This window comes from Pristis pectinata, chromosome 9 (assembly GCF_009764475.1).
Source record: "Pristis pectinata isolate sPriPec2 chromosome 9, sPriPec2.1.pri, whole genome shotgun sequence".
Lineage (NCBI taxonomy): Eukaryota > Metazoa > Chordata > Chondrichthyes > Rhinopristiformes > Pristidae > Pristis > Pristis pectinata.
Window position 1 is genome coordinate 78,881,884 of NC_067413.1, and position 26,961 is coordinate 78,908,844.

The following is a 26,961-nucleotide window of genomic DNA, read 5'->3' on the forward strand; positions in this document are numbered from 1 at the left end:
CACGGGAAACATATTAATTTATTGCACTTTCAATATATGCTCATAACATGCTAACAGCAAGCTGATACTTATAGAATATACTTATTTTTAGCATTCAAGAAAAGAACTCCAAGTACTGTACAAGTCACTTATAGTACTGTACAATATATACTATTATTATACAGATGTTACATTATAGAGTAATTCATTGCAGATATTTAGTACAGCAACCACAAATATAAACAAACCAAATTTGCTGAACATTTGCCGGTGTCATCCTGTTATCATAAATGTTTCAGTACATTTCTCATCAACTTTTTCATTTTCTTTTAAACAGGACATTTTATCCATTAAAAATAAACTATATATACAGTATACTATCCATACATACTCAGGGTTACCTTAACATGTTCCAATAACTGGATGGCAAACACTGCAAACAAAGAAAAATCCAACTTTTGTGGGATATTTAACTTTAGGCTTGCTTTGCAGTTTATCTAAATTCTCAAATTTAGTCTTTTGGTTATTTCACTCTACAGAATGCCCCACCCAACAATATTCTGCACAAGATCTGCTATTACTTTTGAAAGGATAAAGTTGAAAATCCCAAGGAAAGACAGCAATGAATTTTAATGAAAATACTTAACAGAGTTTTCTTTGCAATCCTCACAAATTACGTAAAAACAAATTCAAAAGCAAATGAATCATTAAAATAGCTTAAAGCCCAAACTGTCAGCATACTGCTCATTTTGAAAAGTAAATCATTCCTGTGAAATTTGAATTTTAATCTATATTTTTCAGAAAGCACATTCATTTCTTTTTTTGCATTCAAAGGATGCAAATATTTATGAAATGTCTAAATAACACAGAACGCCTCCAAGCAGCCTTAAAAATGATTCAATTGCCATTACAATTACTATAAATTAAAGGAAATCCATTAAAAAATACAAACTTAAGTTAATATCAAGTTTAATTGACTATGATACTGGCTATTCAAAGCACAGTTTAAATGAAAAGTAGAAACTCTGAACTTTGTTTCCACAAAGCAAAAATAATCGATCAGTTTATTCCAGAAAGTCTTTTTAACATTGTATTATTGTGGGCTTATGAATTCCATTTCTAGTTTTTAAAAAGGGCAGACTTTTTCTTTTAAACATATTGATTAAGGTTTGTGCATTTTGATTTCACACACGAGTAAAATCTTCCTATTCACACAGTGGCAATATTAGCATTCACATTTCAAAAATCAGAAAATATTTGGTAGCTCTTTCATTTCCAAATCACAATGTAGTCTTGTTAAAACTATTTACCACACACAGCTACTGTAAAAATCACCTGCTATAGTTAATAACTACTCTACTTAACTGCTACTAATACTACCATTGTTGGTGATTTTACACACCACAGCATGGCACCTTGAAGTGGAGAAACATTTGTTTTCTCAGTATTTGTATCACACCAAGTGGAATTTATTGGCCAAGATGCTTGATACAATTTGGTATTTTGAGTGAGAATAATGGAATTTTTTAAAAATAAAAGTGCTTAATTCTCTTAATTTGCAACGCTAAATATTTGTGGTGATATTTTTAAAGTGAAATGATGAAGTAAGATAATTTATGAAAATGAATTAAGCAGCTGGAAAATAAATGGCCAATGAACCTGGCACCTTTTGAAACCTGCAAAACTCTACAGTTCTGTTCTAAAGCATTCTAATTTCCAATTCCTGACAGTTGTTTTGAGAGTGGAATGCAAGCTTGTTGTACTTATTGTCCTTTACAACAAAGAGTGTGATCTCCAGTCTGACATACCCTGTGGAATCACATTGCTGGCTGACATCTGTAATGGAAAATAAAAACACAACCAACATTTCAGACCTTATGTGTGTTTAAAGAAGAAAAAAAGGAAATTGGACTATTCTTCCCTTTACTTGGCTTTGAAGTTCAATTTTGGAAAGTATTTTGGAGAACCACACCAAAATATATTGCACCCAAAAAAGATTTGGGCTGGGAATCCAAACAATGGTAACCTCAAGTTAATGATTCGGTCTTGAAAATAACAATCTTTCAGTGGAGCTCATTATTTTCTCCAAGATTCAACTTTAGTTAAGTAAGTTCCACCCCCCCCCCCACCTCACTCTACTATCCAGAGCAAAAACTGAAGACCTACATCAGTGCAAAATTCTCCAAATTCTAAAATTGAACCCATGCCCAAGCAGCGATTGACAAGTATAGAACCAGTCAATTTCACAGCAACGAGTATTCCATCTCCACCCAAAGACCAGCCAAAACTAATCTGCATACCACTGAAATAAACTAAATGCAAGGCTCAAATATTTTAACTGCAGGCTATTTCATCATCACTAATCGAAATGCCCTATATTAAGGTCATAGTTGAATTTGTTATTTTAAAAAACCGCACAAATCTCAAAACTGTCACAAATGTTTCTGCGATATTTTTATTTTGCATCAAATTAAATAATTAATCATAATAGTTGACTTAGAGATTATTTCTGCAAAGTGCCAAACCAAAAGTAAACATAACTTTTATTATACTAGGTTCTAGTTGCAGTCCCAACCCTTGAGACCTGGAAAGTGAAGTCTGTCTGCATCTTTCTAAAGAGTGATTATATTTATTTTGTGTTAATGGATGGACATCATACACAACCTTCAAAACTTCACATTTCAATATTTCATTTCAAGCACAAACATCACCACCAACTAATATTTTTAAAATCAATTTTGAGTGCATCAGGGAGATACGTTCTTACGAGACTCACCTCTTATTAAAGAGGTCTTACTGAGAGCTGCATCAAAAACAGAATCCAAGCACAAGCTAACATTAATGATTTGTGGATTAATGTGGACAGTAGTAAGGCAGACATCATTGTGTGGATCACCAAGAATAATCTTGGTATGATGTAATGCATAGGAAAAATTAAATCTGATTCTGTCTTTTGAACACGACGAGTTCCTTTTGCCATGGCACGAGTCTTGTACAAAGCCAGCTCTGCCTACTTGGATGGAGGTGGGGTGTGGGAGGGGAAATTAGACAAACAATTAAATTCAAGTTAAATGCAAGCCAATTTTTCCCTTCCCCATCACTCATTTTCTTCCCTTTTCCAGCAATAGAAAATACATCTGTAAAGAACTTGAAAGGTACCATAAAAACGTAGGTCTTTCTTTCTTTCATCCAACTAGCCAAAGGCACAGAATGGCTAAACAACAGTCCTGTAGAACTGAATATAATTATTCAACTTCTATTGTTCAATGTGTGTGTCAATTCAGATGTGGAATTATTAGTTTTGCTTTCTTCATCTGCTCCATTATTCCCTGTCTCCAATCATCAGGTCAACTATGCAAAAGCAAATAATCTCAAATTTCAATCACAAGTTTTTGGTTGAGAATCAAACATTCAATTAGGTTTTCAGATTATCTAGAAGATGCCTCCAAGCAAGTGACATTTTTGTACTTTGACAAATTAGATTTGCTATAATTATTAATATGTCCCAGTGAAGCAACAGGTAGAAATGCTGCTTCATAGCTCCACAGATCTCGGTTCAATCCTGACCCCTGGTGCTGTCACATCGTCACTGTGACCTTGTGTTCTGTATTTTTACTACTTCACTAAACCATGCTATAGATTAATTGGGCTATCACAATTTACCCCTAATGCAGGTGAGTGGTAAGAGAATTGGGAATAGTTAATAGGCAGACAAGAGAAAATGTACTGCAATGAAATAAGTGAAGTAGTGCGATTGAGTCTATTTGCATTGACTCAAGAGGCCAAATAACCTCCCATGCTCCAAAGAAAATGTGAAAATACTGCAGATGCAAAAAGGTCAGCATTAATTCAGCTTCTATTTCTAGATATGCTGCCTCACCTGCTGAGTAATTCAAACATTTTCTACTCTTATTATTAATACATGAATGTGTCACAAGTAGATTTAACATTATATACATTAATCTTGTATTATAACTAATGTTATGATACAGGATTACAAGGAGTGAACAGATGTAAACTAAATCAAGGGATTGATTTTGAATATCATTTAGCAAATATGCATGACTGTGGTTCACACATTCCAAGATATCCTTTGCTATTTAATAAAGCTTTTGGTAACTTACCCAACCCCATTCCTTCTCCCTCACTACAAGGTTTTCCATGTTAATTTGCATCTTTTGCTAACCTTGATGATTTTTCATTTATTACTAACAGGCTGTTCTAAATGGCATTGCATAAAATGTTAAAACACAGAAGGGAATAAATTAATATTGTTGTTTTGCATTAAGGATGTAGCTTCCTCAGATAACTAAGAGAACGTAAGCATCTCCTTCACAAGGTTAGAATAATTTTGTATGCAATTCCATGTAAAAATAGGCAACAGTTTACTGCTAGAGTAAAAACACAATGAAGCTCAATCAGATAATACTAACTCAGCTTATGGCCACATAAATAGTGAAATGCATTAATATCCTTGTTTTAACAATCCTACAGTTGTAAACATAACAAATTAGAGTTATTGACACGTTTTCCCCATTTTAATCAATTTTCACATTTATGGGGCTTTATTTAGTTTGTGGCTTCTTATATTCTTATAATGTGATACAAACTGAATTGCTATTGTTCCATGAGACTTAAAGAAGTGAATTAGATTTGTTTCATCAAGAATTTGAATTCATAATCAATAAACACCCAGAGTACTCAATTCCCTGATCTTTTGAAAAATGATCTGCTTCTTATCTAACTTCCACAACCCACTAACAGAGAATTCCAGAGATTCATCACCTTCTGTGAGAAATTCCTACACACCTGAGTTTTAAATGAGCACACCTTTAATTTTATAACCATGTCCCTTCATCCAAAATTCTCCCACTAGTGAAAACATTTCAACATCTACCTTATCCTGCCCTCTAAGGATTTTACATGTTTCGATAAAACTACCCTTCATTCTCCTAGGCTCCAAAGAATATATATGTAATTTGTTTAGCTGCAATGGAACAAGACTCTCATCCCAGGAATTGGCATAGTCAATCTTTTTTGGACTGCCTCCATATGCTAGAATATGCTTTCTCAGGTAAGGGAACCAAAATTGTACACAGTACTCTAGGTGTGACCTCACCAGTTCTCTTAATTATTTTTTCACCTAGGAGAACAACCCCAGCATTCACAGTCAAACCTTATAGCTGAGATCTCTTCTCAGAACCAAAAAGTTAATTATAAGCTCCCTTCTATTGTACTCCATCTCTCTTCGACATGAAGCCCAGAATCCTATGTTTTTTTACAAATCAAACTCTCAATACAAACTGCTATTTCCCAAAGATTTTTGTACGTTAACACTTGGTTACTTCAATTTCAACATACATATTAGAACTGTGCCAATTAGTCTACATGGTCACACCTCATTCTTTTGCCCAGAATGCATCACTTCACACTTCTATTTTGCTATTTGTCTTCCCATACTGCCAGCTCAAATCCTCTTGCAGTCCTTGCTTTTTACCACATCACGTTTGGAGCAAACAGCAAACATTAAAATTTGACCCCTCACACACCACACATCCACCATGTAAATATATATACCAAAATAAAAAGCAGCAGTCCATGCATTGACCCATGGGAAACATCACTTTTTAAACCATTCTCCAACTGAAGATCGATGTACCATGACTTGCTGCTACTGACTCCTTTACTGACCCTGCTAACCAACATTTTATACAAGAATATTTCCAACCTTCAAAATAAAATTGGTGGGGCTGTAATTGCTGGGTATATGCTTGGAAACCTTTTTGAACAAGGAATGTTACGTTTCCTATTTTCCAATCCTCTGGCACTTACTCCGTATCTGTAGAGAACTGGGCAATTATGGCAAGCCTTTCTGCAGTCACCACTCCTGCTTCCCTCAGCAACCTAGGATGAATCCTTTCTGGAGCCAGGAACTTATTTACATGAAGTGGTTGAGGTGGGCACATAAGCAACATTTAAAAGCCATTTAGATAAGTACATGGATAGGAGAGGTTTAGAGGGCTATGGGCCAAACACAGGCAGATGGGACTAGCTCTCTGGGCAACACAGTCAGCATGGACTAGTTGGGCTGAAGGGCCTGTTTCTGTGCTGTATGACTATGACTCTAAGTATAATCCACCTTTCTAATATCTTCTCCATATTAATTTCCATCTCCCCCATTATCTCCACCACTTGTAGCCAAAATTAAAATGCTGAGTTGTTTTTTTGCTCCAGGTTTCAACATCTGCAATCTTGTATCTCCATCTTTACCACCCATTTCTACCAAGATATTCTGACATCTTGCTTGGTAAAAAATTTACATAGTTCTCGTTAAATATTTCAGGAATGCCTTACGCCCTCATTTATAGATTACTTTCTTAATCTCTAATCAGCCACAACCCATCTCTTACTACCTGCTTGCAATTTACATGTCTACAAAAGAATTCTAGATTCATTACCATTCTATTTTTATACTCTCCCTTTACCATCTTATTTTCCTATTCATCTTTCCTCTTTGCTTACTATGTTCAGCTTGGTGCCAAGTTAAATTATCAATTGATCCATACTGCGACAAAATACCTATGCTCCAATCAATTCCACTCCTGTGGACTAAACACAGGTTCACAGTAAATCTGTGTTTGGTTTCTCCAGTGTTGAGACATCACATTGTGAACACCTAATGTAGGACACCAAATTGGAATCACTAATTCACCTGTTTGAGTCTCTGGATGGTGGAAAGGGAAGAGGTGAGAGGACAGGTGGTGCATCCTGTACAGTTGCATGGGAAAGTGCCATAAGTTGGTGAGTGGTTGGTGGAGGTGGAAGAACAGACCAGGGAGTCACAAAGGGAGCAAGACTTTCATAATGCTGAACGGGCAGGGAATGCATGTCTGCTGGTGGAATCTTGGAGCTGGACAAAATTAGGATTCTTCCTGAACCACAGTTTCCCCAATACCAGAACTCATCTATCTTCCGCACCACTGAGCTCACCCAATCCCCTCCTGGGCACAGCGAGAAAGAGCTCCCTTGGTCCTCACCTTCCACATTCAATGTATCGCTCTTCACAATTTCCAACACAAATTTGAGGAACAACATCTTCTGTCTGGGCAAATTTCAGACTTCCAAACTCAATATTAAATTCTCCAACTTTAGGTAACATACTCTGTTAATTCTGGCAGATGGCCAGTTCTGATAGACAAAACAGTCATCCATCTATGATTTTAGCTCAGTTTCTCTCTCTATAGCCTGGCCTGCTAGGCATATCCCACAGCCCTGCTAACACAAAGAAATAAAATGTGCTTCTGAATGCCACTTTAACATTTATTCTCAATCTCCTTTGTTCTATCCATTCCACCCCCAACCTCTTTGAAACTGTAAACTAATCTGTTTTCTCTCTTTCCCAGTTCTGATGAAACATACCCAAAATGTTAACTGTTTCTTTTTCCACAGGTGCTGCATGACCCGATGAGTGTTTCCAGCATTTTCTGTTTTTACAAAAGGAATAAAGAGCAACAAGCAAATCTACACTATCTTAAAAATCGTAGAAACATACAGCACAGAAACAGGACCTTTAGCCCATTGAGTCCACACCAACCATCAAGCACCCCACTTACATTAATCCTACATTCCCAACAACTTTCCCTACAGTCTACAACTCACTGATACCCAGGTTGCTGGAACCACAAGGCAGCAGTTCTACAAGCTGTGGCACCATGCTACCTTCTTAAACTTCAAATAAAAGGGAGGATTAGGCAAACATACATTTTTGACAAGAATAATTTTTATATAATATTTTATTTCATAAGGGCAGGACACAAGGTTGAAGTGGCAGAAGAATTACAATGTACAACCTGGTCTAATACTTGCACCCTCTGTAATATATGCAAGGGAGTCAAGCTTAAATGTCATGATCAAGTCAAGACAAAGGGAAACTGACTGATATATTTATTAATTATAAAGTAACCAGCTACAATATTTTTAATTATTTTCCTCTTCTAATTTCTCTCTCAGCTTACAGAATAAACTTGTAAAGGGCACACATTCTTAAATAGTTGCTCCAAAAACATTCATTACTTTTATTCCTTGTATTCTGGCACAATAACATTTCTGTAGTTGTAAGTAACTTAAAATATCTTGGATACTTTTTTGAGACTCACCGAGCTTTATAATATCCATTTCCATATGAAATCAAGAATGATCCATAGGTTCAACTGTTCCCTCTATTTCTTGACTATCCATTTCTTCAAGGTCTTCATTCAAAAGGGTTGCTTCATGTACCTTGCAGGACGGTATGGACGAATAAGATAACAGTTCCACACCAGTTGTTGTTGTTTCCATACCTAAATTCTCATTGTCACCTGCTTGCGCAGCGATGGATGGTTGCTCCGGGGCATCCATTTGAAGACTTTCAGTTCTCGTTATTAATGGGACAGAAGTTGTTGTAGAGTGCACTTTTGTTTCATGAATATCACTAGTAATTGATTCTTCTGCACTCTGGTCCTTCAAGTGTTTATCCATGGAAGCTTGAATAGAAGATACCATCTCCTGCAACTTCTTGCGTTGTGCTTCAACTAAGTTGGGGTCAAGTTGCCTACCATCTCGCATTGTCACAAAACCAGGTGCCATTCGTATTAGCTGACTATCTCCACCAGTGGATTTGGGCGGAGAAGCCCCTTGCTTGGGACTAGACTTGCCAATAGCACAATTAAGATCTGTTGCTGAGGAACTGCCTGTACTTTGTTTTCTAGGCATCTGCATTTCCCTGCTATGCCTCTGCTCCAACTGTGGGCTACTTGAAGCAGTCCCTAGGGAATGGCCTTTTCCCTGGAAAGCTGTGACATTTGGCATTTGTTCAGACTTTTTTCGTACTACACCTCCACTTCCAAGTTTCATCCCTCCATGTGAGGAAGGACTTCCCTCTCTACTTCTTGGTCCTCCCTCAGACCGTAACTGACTTAAGGCCTCTTTGATCATATTGTCAATGTCAGGACCAATGGGAATGTGTCCTGCTGGATCAATGCACAACTCCAGTCTATCGTCTGTCCCATTGTACACAAATGTTTTACCAGGAAGCTGAGGAAGTGTGAAGTGCTTGCCATCTGCCAAACCTAAGTACAAGGACGAATAGCAAAAATAAAATATTAGAATCAGTTAACAAATTTTATACAACCTAGTATTATGATCTCCATTTAAAAAAAATTGCAAAGAAAAATGGCATTTCATTGATACTAATGAATTCTCATACGTGTTTCCAAGTGACATGTGACTGATTAAGCAGACAATAGATCTGCAATGAAATACAGTTTGCAATAATGGCAAATCTAAATTGCACTCAAAAACCACCAGAATTATCAGAATTAACTGGGATACCAGACACTTATGCCCTGGTGTTGTTTTCACAAGTCCACAACAAATGGGTTAGATCTAGCTGCACCACACAAACCATTATCAGACTTACCTGCGTTGTGTAGAAACTGCTTACTCATCCAGGATACTGAAATGCAAAGACAACCCTACTACCCTCCATCACCCAAGCTTTTCAGTTTTTTGCTATAAACCAATTTCTTATCCCTGTTCATGCCTTCTTCAACCACAATTCCAATACACACAAAAAGTTTAGGAACATATTTATCACTCAGATCACTATCATCCATCCTGCAACTTGTGCCTTTAAAAGTCCTCTCCACATTTATTGCCAAGTTTCAGGTTCACAGATTCATGCAATGACAGCTGATGCTGTTCAAATCTGTACTGATTCTTTTCCTAACCATTCAATCTAATACTATTTAATTCCTAAAGCATTTAATGATTATTATTTGCAAATAATAAATTCCCTTTTAAATCAGCATAAGGTCTCTGAAATTGATAACGAACTCAGAGCAGTTTTTAAAAGAATCCGGCATGTCCCAATGTATTTTATAACTAATTAAACACTTCTTTAAATGTGCACATTATTGTAATTTTGAATTTTGGTTCAAGAATGGTTCAGGGAAGATAACAATGTTTCAACCACCTTGTGAATAAAAAATATCCAACCACAGAAGAATTTAACACAAACGGTTGCAATGCATTCTAAAAGAGCAATAGCAACATTTACCATGCATTTGCACAAACAGATTTTTTTTCCTGGGAAGCTACTAGTCTTTGTCACAGGAAGAATTAAAATCCAGGGAAAAGAACACAAGCTGCAGCAGTAAAGCAAGAATGCAGATGCCTATCAATTGGGAGAAGGATTGAGAGAAGAAGGGGTAAACAATAATGGACTGAAGAAAAAGAAGTGAATGTAGAAGCCACAGGCAAAACACATGGAGGAAGGAGGACAGAAAATAGAGAGCAGTATGAAAAATATGGGCCTGGGAAAATGGGCAGTAGAGGAAGACAAAGGGGTTGAGAATATAGAAGAATCAAGGAAACAAAATCTGTGGGTTGGAGCAGGACATCACCAATATTGTCCAAGTCAGAGCTGTACAGCACAGAAACAGGCCCTTTGGACCAAATTGTCCAAGCCAACTGTGGTGCCTATCTCTGTGAATCTCATTTGCCAACATTAAGCCCGTATCCCTACCTAGCCAAGTGCCTTTTAAAATTTGTAATTGTATCTGCCTCTATCACTTCCTCTGGCAGGTCGTTCCATATATATCCACCATGTTGTGTGGAAAAACTTGCCCCTCAGATTTCCTTTAAATTTCTCCCCTCACCTTAAAGCTCTGCTCTCCAGTTTTGGACTGCCCTACCATGGGAAAAAGATTATCATAATCTCATAAAGTGCCATAAGGTCACCCCTGAGCCTCTGATGCTCCAATGAGGACAAATCTAGCCTATCATCTCTCTCCTTGTAACTCAAGCCCTCCATTCCAGTCAACATTCTGATGAATCTCTTCTGCACTCTTTCTAATCCTTCTTATACTATGGCGACAAAGACTGTACACAATACTCCAAATGTGATTTAACCCACATTTTGTACAGCTGTAATAACCAGATCCTCCACAGAAATTACTCCAGAGAAAACTATTTGCCTGCAATAAGGGCTTTGAAATCTCACTTTTTTAAAAAAATCCAACTATCAGCATAACTTCCAAAATTCCACACACTGTCTCCCACTCTTACAACAGAGTAACAAACAAAATTCTGTGCAAAGTTCTCCCACAATGGCACGGTGACAGCTGCACTTCTGGTGAAGTTGTAGCAGCAGAGTAGGAACGACTCCAAGGAAATCCCAGCCCATATTTTCATCAGTTTGAAACCTTCCGAAATTAAAATAGATAAGCTTTATTTAAAAGTTAATTGAAAAGATTCTCAAATTCATTATCTGGTTTGTTATTATGCAAATACCAGAGGACATACATTTAAAGTGAGAGGGGGAAAAGTTTAAAGGAGATGTGCGAGGCAAGTGTTTTTTAAAAAATTAAACAGAGTGGTAGGTGCCTGGAACAAGCTGCCAGAGGTAGTGGTGGAAGCAGATATGATAGAGGCATTTAAGAAGCTTTTACATTGACTTATGAATATGCAGGAATGGAAGGATATGGATCATGTGCAGACAGAAAAGTTTAGTTTAATCTGCCATCGTATTTAACACAGATCTCGTTGGCCGAAGGGCCTGTTCCTGTGCTGTACTTTTCTATGTTCTGAAACGTACAAGTTAAATTTTTGAGGAAATAATAGCTCGGAATTTTGAGATAATTGAAAACCGCTACAGGCATATAATCAGCATTGCATGTCACAAGTGCAGAAGGCCTCCAAATTTTCCTCACACAGAAGTACACAGTTTAATCGTGAAAATTAATATTGTTAAGTACATAAAGTTTCGATAGCTCATGGAATAAACAATTTTTAAGATATTAAACTTTTCAGGTACTTTGGGGAGGAAATAATTTTTTGTTCCGATGGTTACTTATTTCATTGGTTTATTTGTCACTGGCAGTCTTTCTTGACTGATTACTCAATACTGGTATTTTTCTATATAACTGAAATGTTTTCCAACCATTTTCTTTGCTTCCAATTTCAACATTACCCAACTCTGACTCACATTTGCTGCTGGTTCACATTGAGCCAAGTTGTTACAGCAGGACCACTGCAGAAAGTAATTGTGTGCATGCAAAATGCAAGAATGATATATGTAGATTAACACAATTAAGCCAAGGTTAAAAGGACAGGGCATGGTTCTGTTTCTGGAAGTTAAAAACAAAAATGAAAAACCTGAAATATTTTAAATCTACCCAAGGAAGATGGTGACTTCAAAGTATATAAAATTAAATTTAAAAATACTGAAAGCACCACCATGAAAAAGAACATCCCATTCATTTTCAGAAGGTTTTCAGATGAAAGCAGCCCTCGAAAACAAAGGTCCTTGGTCATACTTAGGCAAAATAATCTTACAGATGAATAAAATTGGTCAACCATGGCACCTATTGCACTCATAACTAATTGATGAAAATATGGGAGTCAAGATATTTTTCAGCTTTTATAAATTATTAATAATTTGCTATTTCAAATATCCAACATTTTACTAATAATAATGTGGAAGAATGGCATATATAGTTAAGAAGAAAATGAAGAAACAAAAAAGAAACACAGACAGAAGATGAAAGAGAAAAAAAAAGCCTTGGATCCTAAAAAAAGGACGTTAACCATAGAAATCCTATATGTGACAGATGTAAATCAAATGTGGCTTCTTTGACACGTATGTTTTGGTCCTGTCCTCTTTTGGAAAAATATTGGAAAGACATTTTTAACATTATTTCAAATATATTGAAGATTGATTTACAACCTCACCCTATCACTGCAAGTTTTGAATTACCAAGGATAGAGTCTGGCCATTTATCTGCTTCCACTAACTGTATGATTGCGTTTGTTACATTAATGGCCAAACGATCCATTTTGCTCAAATGGAAGGATCCAATACCCACTACTACTTTTCAATGGTTCTCTCAAACTATATCATGTTTAAACTTGGAAAAAATTAGGAGTGGTACTGTTGATCCTTCACTTAAAATTTGAAGATATTTGGAGTCCATTTATTCAATATTTTCACATGATGTAGATTCCCTTTCAATAACTTTCCAACTTAGAGGAACGGAATTGACGACATAATATTGCTCGGTTTTTACTGAGAAATTTTAGTCCAGTCTTTTTTTTTTCTTTTTTTATTTATTTGGTTTTTTGGACATTTTTCTGTTTAGTTTATATTGTTTATAGTTTTTCTTATTGATTTGGGTTTTTTTCTTTCTTTTTTTAATCTATACAATAAATCTTTTTCTTTCCTTTCTTTCATATTATATTCATTGACTAAGAGATCGTTGGATCTACAGTTTTTTTATATCTTATTGTTCTTTATGATTATCTATGCCATGATTGTTTTCCAGATTTCTTTGTATTACATGTACGAACATTGATGCTATATATTAATCTGTATTAATTTGAAAACTAATAATAAGATTGAAAGAGAAAGGATGCAACAAGAGCTGCCATACCATGGAGTGGAGAAATTAAAATCAGATACATTTAAAATGAACTAATAAAATTAAAGCCAAATATACAATCTAAATGGTACTTTGAGAAGGTACTAGAGATTCCAAGAGTTTGAAATGTTCAGAATACATTTAGTAAATATCTAGAAGCCATTCCACAGAAACTGAATGAGCATTGGAAAGATATGGAACAATTAAAGAGAAATAGCAGAGGTTTGTTGAAGTAAACCATGTTTGACTGGTATAATTGAGTTAGGTAACTGTATTGATAATGGAAGTGTGGTGGATGTTGTGTATACAAGTTGTCCAATCATGCACATGCACAGCTCGTTGATTGCAATATGTGGTATTCAAGAGAATGCACCAACGTAGATGAGAAAGTTAATAAAGCCCAGGAAACAGGTTCTTGTGATAAATGGACGTTTTTAAGACTGGAGCAATATCAACAGTGATGCCTTCCAGAAGACAATATTTGAAACTTGGCAGAGTATTAGCATCTCCACACAGCACAAAAATAGAGAATGAGGTTAACTCAGAAGAGAATGGCACAAGATATATCTGTACCTAGCTTGGAATGGCTTATTTTAAAAGGAAATTGAGATCCTAAAAGGGACTGCAAAAAGGGAAAAAAAAAGCATTTACAGTATCTTCCATTTCTGGAAGTTTCTATAAGTTTATCACCAATCTAATAAAAAGCTACATTTGCCTGTGTGATGTGGTTTTTAAAGCAGCAGCAAACTTTAAACATTAAACATTAATTGATAATGCAGACATTTCCCTGCTATTCATGTTCAGACATATATATAACAAGTTACACTTGAAAAAAATTATTTCTCTATTTACTAAGGATCAGTAAAGTGATGAAACCTGCAATGATGAAAACAGCAACGTGACTTAGCTTACCCACATCTTTCTTCATTGCATTATAGAACACCCCACCTTCTTCAAATAAGTGTGGTAGCTTCTTTGCATATGACCAAACATCTTCTCCTAAGTATTGCAAACAAAAAAAATTATAGTTCCAAGCAGCTGATCAATTTTACCACTAAATTATTTACTTCACCATTCTGTAATTAGATATCTCAATATAATGATGAATGGAAGCACCAGCATTTCATCTGAAACCAATTTTTTTCTTTATTTAAAAACCCATTTATATAGTTCTTCGTTTTTATCCATTGCACAGTTCTAACCAGGTTAGATTGATAAACCAACCTTAAGCCTCAACAAAAATACTCAAAAACAGACAGAAGGAAATGTGTAGGAATAGTTTGATTTATTTCCCCCAGAGATTTTGATTATGCTTTGTGTGCAATTTGGTTGCATCTACTTCAAAAATAAAACCAAATGCAAATCACATTGCATCTACCACAAAGTCATTTAGGGAAGAAAACAAATCCTAGTGGCAAAAGAGTTGAAAGATTTTAGTTGGACATTCTGATCCATCACAGCACTATGTTCAACAATGCAAAATACAAGCACAAATTAGCACAGAAATGCTAAATTTTGGATTATATCCTATAAATGTTTTTTTAAATTTCCAGAGATAAATAGAATCACAAACTTATTGTTTGGGAGAGACCACTTGGGCAACCACGTCCACACAATTGGAGGAAGAGGTAGTCAGGCTACTCCTACTTCCGACCTCTCAGTCTATACCTTTGCAGGTCAAGATATGTCAAGAATGTAACTAGACAAGTATTTCTGCCTCCACCATCCTCTGAGTAAAACAATTGTCCTCAAGTCCTTTCTAATCCTTCTATCCCTCAATAGGTCAAAATTAACCTGCCTAGAGAATTATGTCTTCTTGTATTCACTCAGTCTGGGCTTCTTATAATATTGTACACCTTAATTAAGCTTCCCCTCAGCCTTCTTTGTTCTAAAGGAAACAACCACAATGCAGCCAATTTTTCCTCATAAATAAACTCCAACCCCAACATCCTTGTAAATGTCCTCTGTGACTTCTCTAATTGCTATCACACTCTTCTTGTAATGTGGTGACCTCAAAAGTAAAGAGAAATCTAGCTGCAACCCAATTAATATTTTATACAATTCTAGTATAACCTCTCTAATATTACATTCTACAGCTTAGCAATAAAGTATCCCATATGCCTTCATAACCACTTTACCTACTAGTCATGCAATTTTCAGGGATCAGTAAACAGGCACTCCAGGATCCCTTCATTTTTCCACATTGCTGAAATATCCTAACTTTACCTTCTTTGATTCCAAATGATTTTTCCCTTCGAACTTCTTTGGTTCAAATTCTATTTTCCTGCTTTTCTGCACACTTAACCTGTCAAATCAATAATTTCCTGGAATCCCTGTTTTTTCTGCTCATTATCAATCATACAGCCAATTTTTATATCACTTGCAAATCTCTTAATCACAGCTCCTCTACTGTCTAAATCCCTGGTGGATAGCACAAGGAGCAAAGAAATATCACTGTTCCCAATGGAAACCCAATGCAAATAGGTTCCCACTTCTTATGCACACCGAAGAGCAGCACAGTGGTGCAGCTTGTAGACCTGCTGTCTCACAGCATCAGTGATCTGGGTTGAATGCTGACCTTAGGTACGGACTGCAAGGAGTTTGCGTGTTCTTCCGCATGGGTTTTCTCCAGGTGCTGTGGTTTCTTCAAACATCCCAAAGTTGTGGGGGTTTGTAGGTTTATTGATAACTGTAAATTGCCCCTAGTGTGTAGGTGAATGGTAGAATCTGGGGGGGGGGGGGGGGGGGGGGGGACGAGATGAAAAGAACGTAGGGAGAATAAAGATAATGGAATTAATGTAGGATTAATGTAAAAATGGGCAAGTTGATAGTTGGTGTGGACTTGATGGGCTAAAGAGCCTGTTTCTGTGCAACATCTCAGTGTGACTTTGAGCTAACCCAACACCTTTATCTGCCAGTTCTACAGGAATAGTGTTTAAGTATTCAAGTCCTGTGCTATTGTTTACAAAAAGCTCAGTAGTAGATAAAGGCAGGATTCCAGTTTACTGGATGTTTAAGTTTCATCAACTTTGTCTCTTCACAATTTGTACTCATGTTCAGGCCTTGCTACATTTTATTCTCTCTTCCCCCCACACCCAATAAGATATAGAGTATATTTATTACTTAATTTTTAAAAAATGAAGGTAGCCACTTGGTTATACAAAAGCTTGAAAAGATGTGGGTGTTCTTGTGGGTTTTGAGTCCTGGGTCAGCTTTTGCTTGTTTTCTAGGCTGAGATCTATGCATCTTACTCAAATGACAAATTAAGCGAGCCACTGAAGGCACATATTATACTTGCTAAGCAATCCAAAGGGAACATAATGATGATTAGTATAAATCTCAAATTCATTCCAATTAGTATAGCCATCCCAAAATAAATATACACATTTCCTGCAAAAGAGCTTGGGGAGGAATTTAAAATCAAATTGTTCAGCGTAATTGAAAAGAAAATCACATTTAAATGTTGCCATTGCTTCATTTAGTACTTTAAACAGGAGTCAGTAAGTTGGTCTCACTATCTCACCAAATTATTTCTTCACAAATGCAACAAGAACTGTGCAATATTTTCAGTGTCACTTATATTGGCCACTTAGATATTCTTTATTATGAACAAGCAAAAGAAAGATCACCTGCTGGAAAATGCTGCTCACTTTTATCAATTAACTACAGCAGTTGGAATGTGCTAATTATAAGCTATAGAGGTCGCACTTATGTGTGCACTGCACTTCCAGGATCACAAGATCACAAGACAAGGGAGCAGAAGCAGGCCATTCGGCCCATCGAGTCTGCTCCAAGGAAAAGGGAAAAAGAAATGGGGTGGGAAAAAAAAGAAAAGAAAAAAAAACTATTCTAATCCCATTTTCCAGCCTTATCCCCATATCCCTTGATACCCTGACTATTTAGATATCTGTCTATCTCCTCCTTGAATACCCCCACTGATCTGGCCTCCACTGCTGTGCGTGGCAAGGAGTTCCACAATTTCACCACCCTCTGGGTAAAGAAATTTCTCCTCATCTCTGTCTTGAAACTGTACCCTCTAATTCTAAGATTGTGCCCTCTGGTCCTGGACACGCCCACCAAGGGAAACAGCCTAGCCACATCTACTCTATCCTTACCTGTCAACATTTTAAATGTCGCTACGAGGTCCCCTCTCATCCTTCTGTACTCCAGCGAGTACAGTCCAAGAGCCGACAAACGCTCATCATACTTAAGCCCTTTCATTCCTGGAATCATTCTCGTAAATCTCCTCTGAACCCTCTCCAACGTCAGCACATCCTTCCTAAGATGTGGGGCCCAAAACTGCGCACAGTATTCCAAATGAGGCCTCACTAGCGCCCCGTAGAGCCTCATCAACACTTCCTTACTTTTATAACAACACTTCCTTACTTCAGCATTGCCTCAGCCAGATCAAACACACAAGGAAACTTTTCGTCATCACTATAATATATTTGGTTGCTATGCATATATTAAGTATATGCAACAGGCTTCCAGTACATGGAAGACCATGGTCCTGATTTTCTTAAGACACATTCTCCATTCTCTAAAACTCTGATGAGGCTCTGAAATACAACAGAACTTCGAATATCGTGACACGAGTCAAATGGGCAGACCAGATACAAGTACCACTCACAAAGCTCCTCCTGAAACCTTTACACTGGTGGAAAAATTCCACTCTCAGCTCTGCCATCTTTCAAATTTGTTGGCTTCTCAGAGAAAACCATGTAAAAACACAACTTAAATTTACAAAGAACAAGAAAATCAAGAAAAAATCTTTAATCAAAGCATAAAATTCAACAGAAATAACTTAAAATTAAATACAGCTTGCCTTATTCTTATATCTCTCTCCAAAAGGTTCTACAATGCCCATTCAAATGAATGGGCTCACTTATCCTACAGAGATCAGCATGCTATTGAGAAACTACTGACACCGCTCAACAAGGTTGGTCTTCTGAACTTATACCAATATCCCAAAACTTGACAAAGCTCATGCTCAGAAATGCTGGTAGTTCTGTTTCACTCTTTCCAAAAATCCAGCAAAATTCAAGCCCACATAATGATTGCTTGGAATATTCTAATACATCCCAGCTGCTTCCAGCTGAACTATCACATGGAGATATACATGTCACATAGCAAGTTCAACAGTTCAAACTTAAAACTTCAAAGAGATAGTTAATGTGGTGAATTTCCACTCTAATGTATGGTATGCAAACAAATTAATTTTTCTATTAAACAAGTATGCACATCATTTGTAAACTATCAAGATAGCTTCATAAAGTTCCATCAAAACAAATTTGCAATGCAGGATATTATTTGCAATTAATCGTGGCTTCAGAAGATTCCAGAAATAACTCCAAAAATTCCAGAACAGCTTCCAAACCCATTTTTGTAATCAAATTTAACAAACTGTGAAGATAGAACTTGGGAAAGATGCATTAATTGATCAGAGTATTCTGAACTTTCAGATTTGTTATGTGTTTAAAGTTTCACTCTAAAAATAGCAGCAATACCACACAGCTTCACAAAGCAATACTATAAAAGCTATTCTTGAATATTCTGCAACTCTAAATGTAAACCAATTCCACCAATGTTCAAAATCCTATTTTCAATTTCTGTACACTAAACTTTGTAGGAAGGCCAAATTGAAACAACATAATCTGGTCTTTAAGTCAATAACAATATTTTTCAATTAATTATGTACCGAACATTCAATACTTTATATTAGACAATTACCAAAGATGTGCTTTGTATAAAAAAAGTTAACTGTACTAAATGGTGGATGCAGGGGTTAAAAAAAATCTACTGGGAATAAAAACCAACTGCTGACCTGAATTTATTGAACTGGCCTGACTTTTAACACTCTTTCAATATTTACTAAGATTATTCCAAAAATTGCAACTGTTAAGCTTTTATTCATGTTTATTTGGCCCAAGTCAACATCTAATTAACATAACATTAGAACAGCCAAATGGTTTAATTAGAAAACTTAATGCAAGTCTCATTAAGCTGTATGTTGCAACATTAGCTGCTAACCCAAAGAGGTATTTAACATTGTTATCCGAGTGCAGAAGATTCACATTTCACATGCAAGTTGTCATGGGTTTTAGCCAGTCACATATTATTAATAATTACACAAGGGTATTTAAATATCTCTAACCAACAACAAAATCTAATTTGAGTCTTCATGCAGAACAGAGTGCATTTACCTTTGTAATTTAACTATGTTTCTCTGTGTCAGCTATGGCTCAATGGCAGCATTCACCTCTGAGCTAGGAGGTTGTGGGTTCAAATCCCACACCAATGACTTGAGTCCAAATTCTGGACTGACATTTCAGCATAGTACCACAGGGACGATATTGTTAGAGGCCTTGTCCTTTCAAATCACAACCCCACAGTAAGAATAGGCATGAAGGATAAATATCCTCCTACGTTTCAGGATCCTTTGAATTCAATTAATGTTCTCTCACTATTTTTAGTTAATGATATTCATTTTCTTTTAAACATATACGTTAACAAAATAATGGACTGAATAACTAGGCATTTCTTCTGTGCTCTGTACAGTGTTGTACAGCTGAATCTCCATCCACAGAAAATACTGACAGTGTTTGATAGGACCAGGGTTGAGAAATCCAACTTGAGTGCAGTTATAGAGCAGATGTCTAACTGGGGCCAGTCAAATCCAGAAGATACATACCTGCAAGCCACTGAATGCCTGTGATTCACTATTGCACCATCAGCTACAGCAAAGAAATTACAACAGCATAAAAATAATGTAAGAGCCAAAAGGGTGGGGTGGGGGGGAGGGGAATCAAGATTGAAGATTGAGAGAACTTTCTTGATCAATCTGTTTATGGCTCAATGAGAATGCCAGTATTGCTGGACTTGGCTCTCAGAAATGAGCTACTGTCATAACATCATGAGATTTAGAGTAGCAATGGAAAAATACTGTATATATACCATTCCAAGGTGAAATAGTTCAATGCAGGATTATTTTCAATAGAATGAGAACAGGTCTGGTCCAGGTAAACTGTGACCAAAGTTTGTCAGGCAAATCTGCAATTGAGCAATGGGAGGTGTCTAAAATAGAGATGTCTGGGTACATTTTCATGAGGGAGAAATGCAGAGAAATTAAAGGCAATGGTCTACGGATGGTCGAGAGGACAGCAAGTAAAGGGGATAAACCGAGTAATTATAGATCCGTCAGTTCAACCTGAGTTTTGATGGAAGTGCAATAAATAATAATTTTTAAAAAAGACAAAATTAGCAGACGCATGGACGAATATCAATTGATTAGACACAACAAACATGGATTTTTTAAAAAGGCAAATTTTGTGTAACCAGATTGGGAGTCTCTCAAATGAAACAACACAAAAGGGTCAATGAGAGAAATAAGGTTGATGTGGTATATTTGGACTCCCAAAAGGCATTCTACAAAATACTACATCATAGGATTTTAGACTGGAGTTAAGTTTTCCAGTGGTCGGGTTGTTAGCTACTTACTTTTACTTAAAGCAAACCTGCAACTACTAAATGGGAGATATACTGTGGCACATTTCAATGAAAGTGTCTTTACTGGAACTGGAGATGTCTTTCACAGTTTCCTAGAGTTTTAGAGATATGCTCCCCCAAAACACGAATGGATGCTGAATACCCTCCGCTTATTCTAATGATCATGCATTTTTACTAGTAAAACACTTAACTAGCCCATCCATGTCTCGGAGTAACTGATGAAGTCAGAATAAAATAATCAACACCTGCCATATTATCTCCATAACCTCGTCAAGGCAACAAGCATCCTCCAAAATTCTCTGCTCCTCAGATGCTGACCCATGTGAAATTAATTTCCACCATAAGATAATTATGAATGTACTAGTGGAAAAATGTTAAGAAACCATTAAGTTATTTTGATCCAAAACATTCTGACTGATAGAGAGGAGGCAGGAGAGTCAAAAGGAACTCTAGAAAGGAAATTGAAGGTGCAATTGAAAAAAAAGGACACTGGGGAAAAAGACCAGTGAAGTGGGGCAAACAGTATTGTTCTTTCCACCAGTTGTATGGGACAATAGCCAAGTGCTATGTCGCACAATTCACCCAACATTGGCATCTGTGCCTTTACTCTCAACTGCTTCCACAAGACCCGCTGTCTTCTTTGAATGCTCTACTTAAATGCCATTATACTCCACTATTTTGCCATATTTTATAATGGTTCCTTCCTTAGTTCAATGTCCATTTCTTTGATTGTGCTTCTAATGTGTTTCAGTTTATTTTCCGTGTTATATCAATTCCTATCTATTTGTACAAGTTCCTATCTATACTGCAATTCTACTTTATTTTTCATTTTCTGAATTCCATCCTGGAAAAATAATCAACCTATTTAGAATTCTGCTACTTCCAATTTTTTCCTCCAATATTTGGCCTGCTTACTTATAAATTCAGGCCTCCTACATTGCTTTCAAATGGAAAGCATAGACATGAATTTTATATTTTAAATTATAACTCTCTTACAGAAAGCAGAAAGGAGACAAACACAGAGCCAAACCAACAAGTTCAACTGTGAACAAAATGACCACAGACAGTGTGGCCAAACTTTGTGACCACATTTTGAAACTAGAAAACATTCTGTAACAACAGAGATTTTAAAATGCAGGGTTAGACTCCATAATGGCCTCATGAGTAAAATCATTTCACAGTTTTGCACTAAAGCAAAGGCAACCAAGGATCCAAACCGTCTTTTCTATAAAAATTCCTTACTTGGGATGTGGAATTGTAAAACTCGGTTCTCCCTCTCCTTGTCCCAATGAAGTAACAACTTAATATATTAGCCTAGATTTCTATTCTTGTCTACCATTAAGAAACCTAATGGAACTGCTCATGTATAAAAGAGGTAGAAAATAGCAAGAGACTTAACTGCTTAAGTCTTGGAGTTTAATAGCCCTGTAATTTTAACTAAGTTTGTTGGTGAACCATAACAGAAACTGCTATTTCTATAGCTGGGATGTAACCACCTGAATGAACTGAATACCAAAATGATTCAGAGAACCCCCTTTCCCCAACCCCCCCCCCCCACCATGCTTCTTCTTTTCTTCCCTTTACTAGCCTCTCTTTTTTTTCTACCCCCTTCTTCTTACCTTTGACCTGTCCCCAGTGGATCTGCTCTCCCCTCCTCCCCCACACCTGCCTATCACTATCTCTTATCTGCATCTACCTATCACCACCTTGTGCCCACCACCCCCCTTCTTTTGTCCACATCACTGCTCTGCTTTTTCCTCCTATATATATATATATTAGGCTTTCCCTATCTTCAGTCCTGAAGAAGGGTCTTGACCGAAAACATTAACTGCCTGCTTTTCTCCACGGATGCTGCCTGGTCTGCTAACTTCCTCCAGCATCATTGTGTTTTTCATTTACCAAAATGATTTTTTTTGGAGCAGAAGCAAAGTGAACTCTATAAACACCTTTTTTTCAGCCTGAAAATACTAAACATGCCAAGCATTGTCACCCATTTTCATAGAAAATGGACAAAATTTTGGACAGTGTGTTTCCTAGAATGAGTAAACATTACAGAATCTAATGCCAAAATATTTGTTCAGTCAATCTAAGCCAGTATTCTAATAAGATGCCTAGATTTGCTTACACGGTTAATGATTGAGGTTTGAACTTTGAAGCTCTGTCTATATAAAACCAAAAAAGTTCATAGATTTAATTCATTAACATAGTAGGGAAAATAGTATTAGTACCAGAACAGGTTCTTCAAAACTCCACTAATGATGTGCAGCTCTCAATATAGTATTTACAAAACATACTAATCAGGTCTATTTATAGAAACTCTAAATCCACTTATGTTAAATGCATATGAATACATATTTTAAAAAGAAAATCAATTCTTAGATAATTACTTGCTTATGTTCTATCCCACTGCTTACACAAAGTTAATTTCACCCAAATGTTATCCATAATGCAGTATAATGTCCACTAAGTAGTTTTGGAAAATCTTCAAAAGAAACATGTAATTGTGGCTCAACTGATTTTCAGTTGACCTGCTGTACTCATTGGCAAATGATGGTCATATGTGTTAATCCATACACAGAAACCTCTTTGAATCTGAGATGAATTGCAATCAAATCCAAACAGCCTAAATATATTAAACTCCAGAATCTCTCTCTTGTTCTGTCAACACACATCTAATATTCTTTATGTGGTCAAAATGCAACAATACCATTATGCTGTCTGTTCTTCCTTCCTAATACTTTCCACATCATGATCTAATTAGCTCAAATAACGGCTGGGTGAAGTGACTTGCAGGCTTCATCACATCATAGTACTGATTGCATCAAGTGCACTAGCTTCACTCTTGCTAAATATATGCAGATAAATAGTGCTGCAGCCTTGCAACGGAGTCTATTTCAACTCTTAAAATTAATGTGGATTGTAAATGAATCGGTAGGTTTTACAGGATACAAGGCAAAGGAACCTAGTAATGAATATATTATTATACATTCCCAGCATTTGCTTCAAATTTCGACCTTTTGTATTTCTTTCCTCTTTTATATCTACCAGTTAATTCCATCCCTTCCCCATAATGAACCTAGTTAATGAAATTGATATAAACAAAGATAATTTCTCACCCATTAAGGTTGCAAGAAGGCAGAGGGATGACATTTCAAGATCAATATGGTCTTGCACATCCTTAACAGAAGCTCGACCAGATGCTTCATTTTCTTCAGCTTTCCAGGAATGCGCCACAGATGTTGAAGCAGCAGCTACAGATTCCTTGATGTCCTTCATAATCTCCACAGATACACGATCACCATGCTGTAGGGGCAAAGCATCGTTCTCAAATCCCACCTTGGGAGGATGCAGTTCCTTTGGAGGGAAGCCATACCGTATGCATTGCAAATGAGGAGGAAGGTTAAATTCTTTTGCTATACTTTCTTGAAATTCAGAAAAAGTTACTGATACTTGAAGGGTTAGTGTTGCCTGTCTCCCATCACTAGTAGTTACTCTAATCTTTTTCTCCTTTGTAGGTAATGGCGAATAAGGGGACTTAGTGGGAGTAGCTGGGGCAGATGATGAACCATCTTTAACAATTCTATGAACAGATGGTTGGCCTGGTCCTTTCAGATCCTGTCGTAACTTGTCAGTTTTCCTCTTTTGTATAATTGCTGCATGGTCAATAATATTCTGCTGAATACCTCGTTCAGTTTTACTCATGTTCAGTTCTTCTTTGTGCAGAGTCTTTGATTTCTGGCCCATTAAAATAATTTTGGTAGGCAAATGTGGTTCTGATATTGGTTCATCTTGCATGTCTCCAACTCTACGACTATGTGCACCTTCAACAGTGACTGGTGTATATTCATCAGGATTCTTTTTGGCTGTATGATGTAATATTGTGTTAACAACTTTCTGAATCAAAATTTCACTTCCAAATTCACCTGGAAAATGTTTGGTGACAAGCTTCATAGCAACATCATAAACATTGCTGTTTAGAGCCACTTCACTTTCATGCTGAAACCAATAAACAGTTTCTCGCACCACCCTTCCACTCCATTCCAAAGTTATTGGAAATGCTTCAGGTAAGTTATCATATTCCTTTCCTTCCCAGTAATGCTTGTAACCACAACCACATTTGCCACCAGCTGATCTAGAGTTAGTTCGATCTCCATCTAAATACACAACAGAACCATCTCCCCTAACATGGCGCATGGATGTACCATGGCACCAGTTGCAAGATGACAAATGACTCAAATTATAGTCTGGAACCAGTACATCATCTTTTGGGTCATAGGAACATACAAGATGGTTAACAGGAAAGCTGTAATTTTTGTCTGGCTTCAGCTGACCATGTGTACTTGCAGCCAAATTGTACAGCTTTCCTCCTGGAACCAGCCATTCTGTAGGCACATGAAGCTCTGAAAGAGCACCGCAAATTAAGCATTTCTGCAAACGATTTTCAATTACAGCTTTCTTTGCAGCTTCGGTTACATCTTCAGGCTGTATTCCAATTACCCCTGTTCTTCTGTATATATACTGATGAACATCTGCTACCAGTGAAGGATGGATGTCATGCTTCTTCAAGAAAATTTCTTCCATTGCAGCAACTAGCCTCTGCAAGTACTTATCCTGCAAACTTCGGTCACCTCCTAATGTACAGCTGTCATCTTCAAATAGTATGTACTTTCGAATAAGCTCTTGTGGGACACCCCAGGCTTTAGGCAACAGTTTCAAAGGAAGCCTAGGTAAAGGACCCCTTTTAATTCCAACCAAAGGTATATAATGGTTGCGTCCTGAACTGCTCCATGCAATGCAAATAGGCTTATTAAGCTGTCCGTCCTTTCCCTGACATTTTTCTTCAGGAACTAATCCTGGAAGAAAAGTAGCTGAATAATCTCCACAACTTCTCATTCCACTCAGAGAATCTAATAAAATAATTGGGCGATGTAATACATTGGCCAAACCAAATATATGAATGTTACGTAGACCCAAAGGAACTCCTTCAGGAGGAACAAACAAAGGATCACATTCATTAATGATATCCTCCCATTCTGCTGCATCAATGAAGTCATGGAATAATGCTTTGTAACGATCCAGGTTCATCTTAAAATGTAGTTTAAGATTTTCACGTAGGGCATGCCAGAAAAGCTCTCTACCCACCAAGGCCCTAGACACAGCGTGAACTAAACAATGGCCATCACCATCAACGTGAACAGGAATTAAACATTCTTGATTACTATTTGCCTTCTTGATCTCCTCCAGGGTATCGTGGAGGTACAACAGACTCCCTGAGCGATCTTTACCATAACCCATAGTCCCAATGTGCTCCGGGTCAATAAGGAAAGCCCTGTCACCCAGCAAGGCACAATCAAACATTTCCCCCTGGTTCATCTCTCTTAGGAGCTTGGCCTTCCCAGTTTGTTTATCCATGCCATACCGGGTCAGGATGGGAGACAGCAGCTTACAGTGGTAGTTGGACAGCCCCATTACTTTCACCATTTCCGTGCCCTTTTTGGGGGCCGTGACTCCCAGCAGAGCATTCCTCAGCAGGTTGTGCAGCACCACGTCAGGGTCGGTGACTTCCTCTACCTTGAGCAGATTTCTTTGTTCATGGCGCTGGCCGCATTCGGTACATTCTATACTGACTCCATAGGCTGGGAAAAATAGCCGAGCTTGGCACTTAGGATCCGGACACGTACCCGACAGAATACGCCTGTCTTTTTTCTTAGATCCTTGCAACATTCTTTCATTTATTAATCCAGGTTATAATGAAATCAGTCCATATATTTTGTAATCGTCACTGCTCACAGTGTCATGGTCAGTCGATACTGAGAGAGGCTGTTCCTGTCAGTAATATTCTTCAGTGGGAGGCGAAACGCGGAAGTACTCGGCTCCTTTTTCTTTCTCCTTCCACTCACAGTTTCCGTTATCAAACGAAACGAAACGAAACAAGTCTCCTTTATTGAAGCCAGAAGGGACCGCGGCGAGAGCAGCTGGGGGCGAGGCACGCATGCGCAGGTGGCGCGATGCGCGACGG

At 37.2% G+C, this 26,961-nt stretch overlaps 1 protein-coding gene across 4 annotated transcripts; it reads right to left on the reverse strand.

Annotated features, from left to right (window-relative positions):
• vcpip1 (valosin containing protein (p97)/p47 complex interacting protein 1) lies at positions 1-26,868 on the reverse strand. 4 transcript variants are annotated; one of them, XM_052023756.1, is made up of 4 exons: positions 24,059-26,868; positions 14,349-14,435; positions 8,136-9,086; positions 1-2,989 (listed from the first exon to the last, which is right to left on the reverse strand). In XM_052023756.1, exons 1-3 carry the CDS (start codon positions 26,664-26,666, stop codon positions 8,167-8,169), a joined length of 3,615 nt encoding a protein of 1,204 aa, XP_051879716.1. In that variant the 5' UTR covers positions 26,667-26,868; the 3' UTR covers positions 1-2,989; positions 8,136-8,166. The 4 variants fall into 4 exon arrangements, with proteins under 4 accessions (XP_051879716.1, XP_051879717.1, XP_051879718.1 ...); XM_052023757.1 differs by having other exon boundaries at positions 1-2,992; XM_052023759.1 differs by lacking the exon at positions 1-2,989 and having other exon boundaries at positions 8,266-8,472; positions 8,531-9,086.
• Between the last annotated feature and the right edge of the window lie 93 nt (positions 26,869-26,961).

What these genes read in the sequence shown, in the direction of transcription:
- vcpip1 (XM_052023756.1), bottom strand. Translation starts at nt 26,666, where the DNA reads ATGTTGCAAGGATCTAAGAAAAAAGACAGGCGTATTCTGTCGGGTACG. An exon ending in CCTTCTTGCAACCTTAATGG is followed by an intron (nt 14,436 to 24,058) that starts GTGAGAAATTAT and finishes TGCAATACTTAG; the next exon opens with GAGAAGATGTTTGGTCATAT. An exon ending in TGCAATGAAGAAAGATGTGG is followed by an intron (nt 9,087 to 14,348) that starts GTAAGCTAAGTC and finishes CCTTGTACTTAG; the next exon opens with GTTTGGCAGATGGCAAGCAC.